Here is a 12,972-nt window from a genome sequence, read left to right on the forward strand (position 1 = left end):
ATTCAGCAAAAACATATGATACATATATCACATATATACATATACATATACATACACACACACACACACACATACACACATGCTTTTTTTTGTCTAATCACCCTGGTATACCCAAATATGGGAGGGAGTATACTGCTGAGTGCCTGGCCTTGCAATCACACAGGTTTTCCCTTTGCTTGGAAAGCCTATGCTTGTAGTCCTCAGTGAGGTACTTCTGTTGTGCCTCCTTCTTGGTCAGATCCAATTTGAACTGAGCCAGTTGTTTGCCAACTCTTTCTCATGATTGCTGCTTAGCACCAACAACTGCTTCTTTTTGAGGCCCTAAGGATCTGGGTGGGAGGGGCAAGTAGGGAGTGGGGCCCTAAGGAGTGGGTGGGAGGGGCAAGTAGAGGCTGGCGAGGTACCTCTTGACGTGAGTAACATTTAGTTGGCCATGCCTACCCAGTCACATGACCACCTAGTCATGCTCACACATTTGGTCATTAGGCAGATCATATTAGTGGTCTGTGGAATTTAAAATTATGAATTTAGTGGTCTTTAAAGTCCAGAGGTTGGTGACCCCTGCTTTAGAACATGTATATTTAAGAGCCTAAAATCATGTTAACATGTTATAAGCAAAAGGATGCTACCTAAAAAAAAGCTTTCCTTGTTTGAGTTCCAACCGTATGCATCTTATAGATTTTTCTTGCCCAAACAATGGGATTCTTATCCTGAATAAAAAAGTGAATTTGAGACATTTAATCTATATAATTTGAGGTCACATTTATAAAATATTCATCAACAACTTTTCACACCTTATTTCATTTGCAGGGAAATTCATCTGATAAGTAATAAAAAGCTTCTTAAGGGCTACATTTAAAATTTTAAATTCTGAATATACCAAGCAAGCATATTGTGGAAACTGGACACCTAGATTTGCTGCCATGTACAAAGCTATTTTAGAGAAGCAAGGAAGAAATAAAATCTGATGTTTCACTTTAAGTCCTTGGGTTTTTGGAAGTTAAATGACCAGCGACCAGTTAGGTACCACAGAATTGGCCTTCTCCGGTTCCCGTCGACTAAACAATGTTGTCTGGCGGGACCCAGGGGAAGAGCCTTCTCTGTGGCGGCCCCGACCCTCTGGAACCAACTCCCCCCGGAGATTAGGATTGCCCCCACCCTCCTTGCCTTTCGTAAACTCCTCAAAACCCACCTCTGCCGTCAGGCATGGGGGAATTGAGACATCTCCCCCAGACCTATATAGTTTATGCCTGGTATGTTTGTGTGTATGTCTTGCTTTTTAAATAAGGGTTTTTTTTAGAGATTTTAAATATTAGATTTGTTATACATTGTTTTTATTATTGCTGTCCCCAAGTCTACAGAGAGGGGCGGCATACAAATCTAAATAATAATAATAATAATAATAATAATAATAATAATAATAACAACAACAACAACAACAACAACAGCGGGAATGGCCTTCTGTGTCCTTTTGGGCCATTACAATGGGTTGTGAAATCCCTGATGCAATTGCCATGTGGCTGGAAGGACTCTAATAGAGCAATTATTATAATAACAGTGTCTGCCTCCCACAGCCCAACCCCTCCCAAGATGTAACAAATGCCTGCCTAACTATGAAGCTGTTAGGGAAATTATTCCATTCCTGGATTCGCAGTTAATCTCTACAATACTCCTATCCATGAAAAGGCTCCTTATCTTAAATCACAATCTTTGGCTGCAGCAGCAGCTGTTGTCAGCCCTAATTGAGATTGCTGGTAGATTGCAGGGCCAAAAAGTTTGCATGGCTGCAATGCTTGGAAATGTGATTTAAAGTTACAGTCTCCTCTCTGGCATCATATAACAAATTCCTGATTCTTGCTTAACTTCTAGCCTGAGCATGTGGCCAGTCCCTAGTACAGTTCTGTTTTCTGTATACAGTGTTCCCTCGCTTTTCACGGGGGATGCGTTCCAAGACCGCCCACGAAAGTTGAATTTCCGCGAAGTAGAGATGTGGAAGTAAATGCACTATTTTTGGCTATGGACAGTATCACAAGCCTTCCTTTAACACTTTAAACCCCTAAATTGCAATTTTCCATTCCCTTAGCAACCATTCAGATTATTACTCACCATGTTTATTTATTAAAGTTTATTAAAAAAATATTTATTAAAGGCAGACGAAAGTTTGGTGATGACATATGATGTCATTGGATGGGAAAAAACATTGTATAGGGAAAATATCCGCAAAGTATTTTTTAATTAATATTTTTAAACCATGGTATAGACTTTTCGCGAAGTTCGAACCCGCGAAAATCGAGGGAACACTGTACACAACTCTTCATCTCACTCCATAAGAAACTTTAATTATGATGGATTCTGTCATTTTAACTAAAGTTATTTTTTCTTAAGAGACCCAGTTTGGTGTAGTGACTAAGGGATTAGGTTAGAAACTGGAAGACTATGAATTGTAGTCCTTCCTTGGGCCCAAAGCCAACCACTTCCAAAAAAACTTACCAAGAAAATTGCAGGAATTTATCCTATCAAGCCACTATTCAAAGGCACCACCTCCTCTTTGTTATTAGTGCTTGCAATGTCTGTTTGCTACAGGCTGAATTAGCACTGGGAAAATTTTACACCACTTGATTCTGCTTAAGTGCTTGTTAAAAACACATTACAGCAACCAGAAATACTGAACTGCCATTCTTCATGAACAAGTGGTTGTGGATGCTGGGAGTCTTGCAGCATACTTGCAAAATACTATATTAGAGAAAATCAGTATATATACTGTATATAGCTGCTATGATATAAGTGAACCTTGAAAGAGGTAATGTAAAATAAATTATCTGCTCATCAGAGAATGGTCAAAGATTTCCCAATATTGTAATGTAAACATTAGGAAATGTATCTTTTTAGCTTTTAACTTACAAAGATGGAGATGATAAGGTGTAAAAATACCTGCATTTTAATTGTGTTAAGAGAAACATAGGGAACTGTCCTCGATTGTGTTTTATTTACCGTACTTCATGGAGTTTAAGTCTGGCTTAAGTTTCAGTTAGTCTGGAGTTTTGAAAATGAATAAATATAATTGCCCTTTCTTTTATTTCCAGTACTGCTACTTGCTTTAAAAAGTGGGCTGCAGGTATTTAGTTCAACCCAGAGAAAACTGGTAACTGTATCCAGGTCACACAGTAGCACAAACTGGTGCTTAATCATTCATTTATTAGTACTAAGGTTATTGTGCCTGAAAGACAAATGGCAAGAAATGGTGTCACTCTGTCTCAATGGACCACACTGAAGATGAATTGGACAAGGGTAATCTGTCTTTCTTGAATTTATCATATGTCTGCTTAGAGTTGAAACTCTAGCGGCTGTTTCACTCTCAGCATGGAAGCTGTAGTTTTTTTATTTCCTACAATTCTTTTAACAGTTGATGTTTTTAAACAAAGATAATTAATATGCAAAACAAAGTCCCATCTACAATCATAGCCATGTTCATTGTGCTGTCCATAATAAGTATTTATTATGACATGGCTGAATAATGAGTCCTTGATATAAACCTAATAATTTTCCTTGTGTTTGGCTTGCTAATAGAATGCTGCTACAAAAACAGTGTCAAAACTTTAACTGTGTTAAAGGTCTGGGGTTATGTCTTTCGTGCATCCTGTTTTTGGTTCCAGAAAATAATGACGTTTGCTAATATAAATTTCACATGAAGAAAATCTGGTGAGTTCAACAAGTTTAAGAAGGTTCAGATGGAGATTTCCCAAGGGACACCCTAAAATGTGAGAAATAATATTAGTGGTCCAGAGTTTAATAACTTTGTTCTGTACATAGATTTCAGGCACAGTGGTTATCTTCAGATGTTTCAGCCATACAGACATACTAACTTAGTTTGGGGGGAGGATGATTCTTAAATACTGTACTGCCATTTCTACTCATGTAGTGAGTAAACACTATGTGCCTCTTCATAGTCTATGTAAAATATTTGGTAATATATAAGGTTTGTTTAAAGCCCATTGTAGTTTCATGTGTGTAAGGTCATAATAGTTACAAGAATATGGTTCCCATATTGAATTATGGTGAGTCTCTGTCAGGCAGAATGGTACCTTAGGTTAGAGCTTCTACTACTCCCTTCAGGACCAGTTTTTACTTCCAGCACATTTGCATAAATCTTGGGTTAGCAGTGAAAACAATTTGTTGCTTTCTTGGTCAACAGCTGGTTTTCCTAGTTGGCTAAAGGCTAAAATTCCAAAGGTTCCTTTCCCTGCCTAGTTTCAATCCTACTGCACCTCGACTTGGGGTTTTATTTTTGCTTCATCAATCTGGAAGTCAAGGAATCCTTCGAAGGTAAAATTTGGCCTGAGGGCACCAGCCCTTGAGCAGTGACTGTAGAAATACTTCGTAGGTATTTCAAGTTTTTATCCTGTTGAATCATTCTTCCAGAGATCTCTTAATACAGATTGCAATTATTGCTGATCTTTATAACATTTTTACAAGGATAAGACTGGGGAGTGGGAAGTAGAGTACTGAAAATATTGGTCCTGAAAAGTTATATTATAAACTGGAAAAAGTATCAGGAAAGACTTAATGAACTCAATCTGTATAGTCTGGAGCAGTGTTTCCCAACCTTTTTTGAGCCGCGGCACATTATTCACATTTACAAAATCCTGGGGAACACTGAGCGGGGGGGGGGGGGGGGGGTGTAAAAAAAGTTTGGATAAAAAATATCTCTCTTCCTCCCTTTCGCTCTATTTTTCTCTCTCCCTCTTTCTCTCTCTCTCTCTCCCTTCCCTCCTCTTTCCCCTCTCTCTCCATCTCTCTTTGTTTCTCCCTTCCTCCCTCTCTTTTTTGCCCTCCTTCTCTCTCCCTCCTTCCTTCCCTCTCTCTGTCTTTCCCTCACCCTCCTTCCCCCCTCTTTCTCTCTCTCTCTTGCTTTCTCTCTCTTGCTGTCTTTCTCTCTTTATCTCTTCCCCCCCTCTCTCCCTCTCTCTTTCTCTCTCTAGCTATCTCTCTTTCTCTCTCTCTCTTTCTCTCCCCCTCTCTCCCCCTCTCTCTTGCTATCTCTCTTTCTCTCTCTCTTTTGCTTTCTCTCTTTCTCTACCCCCTCTCTCTCCTTCTTTCTCTCCCCCCTCTCTCCCTCTCTCTTTCTCTCTCTCCCTCTCTTGCTATCTCTTTCTCTCTCCCCCCCTCTCTCCCTCTCTCTCCCTCTCTTGCTATCTCTTTCTCTCCCCCTCTCTCCCTCTCTCCTTCTCTCTCTCCCTCTCTTGCTATCTCTTTCTCTCTCTTTCTCTCCCCCCTCTCTTCCTCTCTACCTCTCTTGCTATCTCTTTCTCTCTCTTTCTCTCCCCCCTCTCTCCCCCTCTTTCTCTCTCTCCCTCTCTTGCTATATCTTTCTCTCTCTTTCTCTCCCCCCTCTCTTCCTCTCTCTCTCCCTCTCTTGCTATCTCTTTCTCTCCCCCCTCTCTCCCTCTCTCCTTCTCTCTCTCCCTCTCTTGCTATCTCTTTCTCTCTTTCTATCCCCCTCTCTTCCTCTCTCTTTCTCTCTCTACCTCTCTTGCTATCTCTCTCTCCTTCTTTCTCTCCCCCTCTCTCCCTCTCTCTTTCTCTCTCTCCCTCTCTTGCTATCTCTTTCTCTCTCCCCCCCTCTCTCTCCCTCTCTTGCTATCTCTTTCTCTCCCCCTCTCTCCCTCTCTCCTTCCCTCTCTTGCTATCTCTTTCTCTCCCCCATCTCTCCCTCTCTCCTTCTCTCTCTCCCTCTCTTGCTATCTCTTTCTCTCTCTTTCTATCCCCCCTCTCTTCCTCTCTCTTTCTCTCTCTACCTCTCTTGCTATCTCTTTCTCTCTCTTTCTCTCCCCCCCTCTCTTTCTCTCTCTCCCTCTCTTGCTATCTCTTTCTCTCTCCCCCCCCCCTCTCTCTCCCTCTCTTGCTATCTCTTTCTCTCCCCCCTCTCTCCCTCTCTCCTTCTCTCTCTCCCTCTCTTGCTATCTCTTTCTCTCCCCCATCTCTCCCTCTCTCCTCTCTCTCCCTCTCTTGCTATCTCTTTCTCTCTCTTTCTATCCCCCCTCTCTTCCTCTCTCTTTCTCTCTCTACCTCTCTTGCTATCTCTTTCTCTCTCTTTCTCTCCCCCCTCTCTTTCTCTCTCTCCCTCTCTTGCTATATCTTTCTCTCTCTTTCTCTCCCCCCTCTCTTCCTCTCTCTATTTCTGTCTCTCCCTCTCTTGCTTTCTCTTTCTCCCCCCCCCTCTCCCCCTCTCTCTTTCTCCCAGTATCCGTGGGGCGACGGCAGGGTGATCAGCTTGAGGCGGAGCTCCAGAACGGAGTCACAGACGGCGGTGGCTAGAAGCCGTACATTTCTGGCGTTGCGCTGGGCATGGACGTGGGGCTTGAGCCTCTGTCCTGGTCCAGCCAGCAGGCAATGCCAGCCACGCAATTCCAGCATTTCCAGCCGCCGCCGTCGGTGCCTCTGTTCCTCTGTTCCGGAGCTCCGCCTCCGGAACAGAGGAACAGAGGCATCGACGATCACCCTGACGTCGCCCCGCGGCTACTGGGAGAAAGAGAGAGGGAGAGAGGGGGGAGGGAAAGAGAAAGCAAGAGAGGGGGAGAGAGAGAGGGACCACCCTGCCACCACCCCACGGCATGGCTCCTGCCCGCTGCCGCTGCCATCACCCTCCCCCTGTGCGCCGCCCTCCCGCTGCCCTCCCACCAAGCCCCAAAGCTCACCTGCTGACAGGGAAGCTCCAGCCGGGCGGGGCGCCGCAACTGCTGGAAAACTTGGAAGGCGCAAAGAAGCAAGCTCAGCTTCCGGTATCACAACTTTTTTCTCTTCGCAAAAAGTTGCGAGACCAGAAGCTGAGCTTATTTCTTCGCGGCACACCTGACCATGTCTCGCGGCACACCAGTGTGCCGCGGCACACCGGTTGGGAAACACTGGTCTGGAGGACAGAAGGAAAAGGGGGGACATGATTGAAACATTTAAATATGTTAAAGGGTTAAATAAGGTCCAGGAGGGAAGTGTTTTTAATAGGAAAGTGAACACAAAAACAAGGGGACACAATCTGAAGTTAGTTGGGGAAAAGATCAAAAGCAACATGAGAAAATATTATTTTACTGAAAGAATAGTAGATCCCTGGAACAAACTTCCAGCAGATGTGGTTGATAAATCCACAGTAACTGAATTTAATCATGCCTGGGATAAACATATATCCATCCTAAGATAAAATACAGAAAATAGTATAAGGACAGACTAGATGGATCATGAGGTCTTTTTCTGCCCTCAGTCTTCTATGTTTCTAAGTATGTCCTGCAGAGCCTAATAATTTTAATAGGCATCTTTATATTATACTTTTCTCTAGCATATTCTGAAGGGAACCACTTTTCTTTGATCCTAAAAGGAAAATGCATATCGCTGCATCACTTTGTTTTTTCTAAGGAATCCGTCAGGTTCTGTTTTTCATTCACAATGGTTGCTCTACAGATGTTGATAATAAAACTATGTTTTAGCTCTGCCAGGATAAGACACAATGAGAATTGCTCTCAAAGGTTTCCAGCTCTCTGGTTCATTCATAGCTAGAATATTCGAAGCCTGTCATTATTATACACTGTAATTTCCCATCTACCTTGTGGTCATCTGCATTGTGAGTACTGTGCTTCTTATAACCTAACTCATTCCCTTTAGCACTGGCACTGAATATGACAGCATCTATTGTCCATTACAGGGGGTAAATATACAGTGAAAATGTTTTCTTTAAACCATGTTGAACTATAAAAGATAATTATGCTGTGTTTAATGTTTTTTGAGCTAGTGCAGTGTGAAACGGTTGCGCCTATTTTCATAATGACAATAGGGTAAAATTCCCTTGAACTAAACTCATCTTCTGGTGATTATATAGAGGGTTCCATGCAATCTTTTTAGCAATAATACAGAAGTGATCCACTGTTGCCTTTTTCAGGATTTGTTTTTACTTCTCAGTTCCAAATCCAAGTAACTAACCAGGGCTGATCCTACTTAACCTTTTGGCATGTAGAGTTGTCTAGATGCTACAACTTGTTGCAAGTTATAGTAATTTGCAGTTATCTATTGGTCAGATAAGACCAATGGACTTTCACATTTTAAAGCTGAAACTTTAAAATCTGTCTGTCTGTCTGTCTGTCTGTCTGTCTATCTATCTATCTATCTATCTATCTATCTATCTATCTATCTATCTATCTATCTATCTATCTGATTCTATGCCACCCTTCTCCTAGGACTCAGGGCGGCTCACAGTAATCAAATAAAAAATGTGAAGAAAGCTAACATTAAAATATTCTAAAAGTCTCAATAGTAAAACACAGAAATATCTAACAAACTATTCTTAAATCTCTATATTTTTGAAAAACCAATCATTCACATTCATCCTATCATTCTTCAGGGTAGGCCAGAGTAGATGTTAAAATTTCAGTGGCTCCAGGCCTGTTGGCAGAAGTGCATTTCAAGGCCTTGCAGATGACTGGGAGGGTGGAGGCAGTACGAATCTCCAGGGGGAGTTGATTCCAGAGGGCCAGGACCGCCACAGAGAAGATCCCCCCCCTGGGCCCCGCCAGATGGCATTGCCTTGCTGATGGGACCTGGAGAAGGCCAACCCTGTGGGACCTAATTGGCCACTGGGATACATAAGGCAGAAGATGGTCCTGTAGGTCAGTGTTTCCCAACCTTGGCAACTTGAAGATATTTGGACTTCATCTCCCAGAATGCTGGCTGGGGAATTCTGGGTGTTGAAGTCCAAATATCTTCAAGTTGCCAAGGTTGGGAAACACTGCTGTAGGTAATCTAGTCCCATGCATATGTAGGGCTTTATAGTTCATAATCAACACTTTGAATTGCATTCATAGACCAATCAGCAGCCAATGCAGCTTGCAGATTGCTTGAGAAACATGGGCATATCTCGGCATGCCCATGACTGCTCGTGTGGTTGCATTTTTGACCACCTGTAGTCTCCAAACGCTCTTCAAAGGTAGCCCCATGTAGAGAGCATTGCAGTAGTCAAACCTTGAGGTTATAAGGACATGAGTGACTGTCAGAAGAGACTCCCGGTCCAAATAGGGCCACAACTGGTGCACCAGGTGGACCTGGGCGAACGTCCCCCTTGCCACAGCTGAGAGATGGTGTTCTAAGCTCAGCTCTGGGTCCAGGAGGACACCCAAGTTGCGGACCCTCTCTGAGGAGGGCCGAAGCTTGCCCCAGGGAAATGGACGGACAGGTGGAATTGTCCTTGGGAAACAGCCCGTCTTGTCAGGGTTGAATTTGAGCCTGTTGACACCCATCCAGACCCTACAGCCTCCAGAACACATCACTTCCACTGCTTCACAGAGTTATATATCTGGGCTCGCACAATACATAGACTAAAGGTTTGTTTGGTTTTAACAAGGATTTTAAAATGTTATAATATTGAAAAAAACACTCTAGAAAAGGGTTTTAAAATGTGTTTTGAAGCAAATTCTAACTTTAATATCAGTGGTCTAATTAATTAGGTACATAAATCAAAAGTAGGGGTAGTGATTTCTGACAGTCTCAAAATGGGTGAGCAGTGTGGTCGGCCGGTAGGAAAAGCAAGTAGGATGCTTGGCTGCATAGCTAGAGGTATAACAAGCAGGTAGAGGGAGATTGTGATCCCCTTATATAGAGCGCTGGTGAGACCACATTTGGAGTACTGTGTTCAGTTCTGGAGACCTCACCTACAAAAAGATATTGACAAAATTGAACGGGTCCAAAGACGGGCTACAAGAATGGCGGAAGGTCTTAAGCATAAAACGTATCAGGAAAGACTTAATGAACTCAATCTGTATAGTCTGGAGGACAGAAGGAAAAGGGGGGACATGATCGAAACATTTAAATATGTCAAAGGGTTAAATAAGGTTCAGGAGGGAAGTGTTTTTAATAGGAAAGTGAACACAAGAACAAGGGGACACAATCTGAAGTTAGTTGGGGGTAAGATCAAAAGCAACATGAGAAAATATTATTTTACTGAAAGAGTAGTAGATCCTTGGAACAAACTTCCAGCAGATGTGGTAGATAAATCCACAGTAACTGAATTTAAACATGCCTGGGATAAACATATATCCATTGTAAGATAAAATACAGGAAATAGTATAAGGGCAGACTAGATGGACCATGAGGTCTTTTTCTGCCGTCAGTCTTCTATGTTTCTATGTAGTTTTGAAAGACTATTATCTTAGGAGTTTTTGATCAGTTCCCTAGTATTTTAATGATTCTTTGGCACTGCTAAATTTTTATATCAAAGACTAAGAGGAACTCAGCTTGCTTACATCCTGTTTTCTAAATTACAAGATTTGTTTGGTGAGTTGTAAATTCTCATTTAAAAAGGGATTATAAGTAAAACGACATCATGTGAATTATAAATAATAAAAATGTCCATTTTCCCTTTTAATGTCAGTTGTTTGTAGCTTAAGACAGGAAGTGGAAAGGGAAAGGCTCTGCCTTAGTGAAGTATCCAGTTGTTGATAAGGTCTTGTTCGGTATGACTTCATACATTCCTTCAGAGAAATGAAGTTGAAAGAGCTACCCTGGTACACAGCTGTTGTGAAGATTGTTTGGCAAATTGCCCTTCCTTTCCTCTTTTTCTTAAAACAAGGCTGGCCCCTCATGTGCCTTAGAAGTTCTAATTAGAACAGTATTTGTAGAATTTTTTTTTCTATATAGTGTTTATAGAATGTTTTTTCCTATATAAAGTTATTTTACCTTTTCTTCACATGGGTTTTTTATAGAAACATAGAAACATAGAAGATTGACGGCAGAAAAAGACCTCATGGTCCATCTAGTCTGCCCTTATACTATTTCCTGTATTTTATCTTACAATGGATATATGTTTATCCCAGGCATGTTTAAATTCGGTTACTGTGGATTTACCAACCACGTCTGCTGGAAGTTTGTTCCAAGGATCTACTACTCTTTCAGTAAAATAATATTTTCTCATGTTGCTTTTGATCTTTCCCCCAACTAACTTCAGATTGTGTCCCCTTGTTCTTCTGTTCACTTTCCTATTAAAAACACTTCACTCCTGAACCTTATTTAACCCTTTAACATATTTAAATGTTTCGATCATGTCCCCCCTTTTCCTTCTGTCCTCCAGACTATACAGATTGAGTTCATTAAGTCTTTCCTGATACGTTTTATACTTAAGACCTTCCACCATTCTTGTAGCCCGTCTTTGGACCTGTTCAATTTTATTATTTATTATTATTATTTTATTATATTATTTATTATTTATTATTGTAATTTCATTTATTCTTGAGATATTTTTTTGAAAGCTGGACATAAATGAATTTGAACTATACTGTATTTGAATTAATTCTGTGCTTATATTTTTAAGATAATATTTTAAATGGGTAAAGATGAAATGGATCAATTATATGGATGGTTAAAGCCTCTTGTAAAGAAGTCTAAATGGGTTGATACAATCAATTTGTCAAAATTCTGTGGATTTTCTTTCCTACATCAGAACAAAACACTAATAATATATATTTTCATGAATTTAGCATAATACAATATAATATTGCTTATTTCTAATGAAATTAAAAATACTTGCTTCTTTTGTAGTAGCAAATTATGAATATAAATAGGAGTCATTTAGGAATGTCCTATAAACAATTTTATATACAGCCCACATGGAACATGGATTGATATATACAGTAGTTTCCTTATAGATGTTTCTGAATTCCTAAATTGTTTGTATAGTTAGTGATGGTAGCGTTTAAGACCAGCAAATCTTCAGAAAAATGCAATTTTAAAAAAATTACAGTATATAAGGAGGCACATTTAGAAGTCTATCTTTCCTCCTCGTTTTTACATTTTAATTTATTCAGAATCATTTGCAGTTTTCCGTAATGAGATATATAACAGGCAGGATTTAGTTAACCTCCTGGGTTCTGTGAAGTTGAGAAGAAAGATGTGAACTATATGAAGATATATGTTTATTCATCTCTCTATTCATCAAACCAAGATTCAATTGTATAAATATGTACAGTATGTTTGCTCCATTTTAGCTATGATTTGCCTACGCAACACAGTTTGGCATTAACATTGAAAACTTTTTAAATAAACTTTTTAATATCAGTACTAATATAATAGTAACCTAACTGATTAATGAGGTAGAAGAATGGACAATAAATTCATGAGCTTTCAGGCTACATAAAAAAGCTTTTAAGTCTATACTAGGAGTGATGAAAGGTATTAGATTTCATAATAGAAATTTGTAGTGTAATAAGACTGCCTTTTGGATTGGAATTTTCTCATGAACTCATACGTTTTTACAACCTTTAGGTGACTGTTCCAAGATATAACAGTACAGTACTGGAAAAAGTGACTTATGAATATTTTTCATATCATTGCAAGCATCCCCATGGTCACCTGAATAAAATTTGGATGCCTGGAACTGTCTCAGATATATGATGATTGCAGTATCCTGGGGTCTTATGATCACTTTGCAACCTTTTGACAAGCAAAGTCAGTGGGGAAGCAAATGTATTACTAACTTAAAACTGCAGTGATTTAATTAACAACTGTAGCAAGGAAAGTTATAAAATGAGGCAAGACTCAACAACAGAAATTGTGGGCTCAGTTGTGATTGTCAGGGACTGCTTATATTTTACAGTGGCACATTTTATATTTGCCTTCATTGACTTTGTAATTCAGTAATTATTTGGCAGGCAATCAGGTTAGATTAGTCAATTAAATTGGATCAGCTGAATCCAGTTTTCTAAATACAGTGATGCCTCATCTTACGAACTTAATTGGTTCCGGGACAAGCTTTGTAAAGTGAAACGTTTATAAGACGAAACAATGTTTCCCATAGGAATCAATGGAAAAGTGATTAATGCATGCAAGCCCAAAACTCACTTCTTTTGCCAGCTGAAGCGCCCGTTTTTGCACTGCTGGGACTCCCCTGAGGCTCCCCTCCATGGGAAACCCCACCTCCGGACTTCCGTGTTTTTGTGATGCTGC

The 12,972-nt window shown here is 40.4% G+C and overlaps 1 protein-coding gene across 8 annotated transcripts in view; it reads left to right on the forward strand.

Annotated features, from left to right (window-relative positions):
* PALM2AKAP2 (PALM2 and AKAP2 fusion) overlaps positions 1 to 12,972 on the forward strand; it is a 348,527-nt gene that overhangs the window by 253,564 nt on the left and 81,991 nt on the right. The window contains exon 1 of one of the 8 annotated variants that reach the window (XM_070742420.1): positions 2,727 to 2,800. The exons of 5 other annotated variants lie outside the window; for them this stretch is intronic. Coding sequence is in view for 1 of the 3 variants with exons in the window: in XM_070742418.1 (XP_070598519.1) it covers positions 3,274 to 3,288 (15 nt within the window). In the remaining 2 variants the exon portion in view is untranslated. Of the gene's footprint in view, positions 1 to 2,726; positions 2,801 to 3,245; positions 3,289 to 4,285; positions 4,324 to 12,972 lie in introns of those variants that run through there. 2 more of the 8 variants (XM_070742418.1, XM_070742421.1) reach the window with 2 other exon arrangements.

This window comes from Erythrolamprus reginae, chromosome 2 (genome assembly GCF_031021105.1).
Source record: "Erythrolamprus reginae isolate rEryReg1 chromosome 2, rEryReg1.hap1, whole genome shotgun sequence".
In the NCBI taxonomy this organism is placed as follows: domain Eukaryota; kingdom Metazoa; phylum Chordata; class Lepidosauria; order Squamata; family Dipsadidae; genus Erythrolamprus; species Erythrolamprus reginae.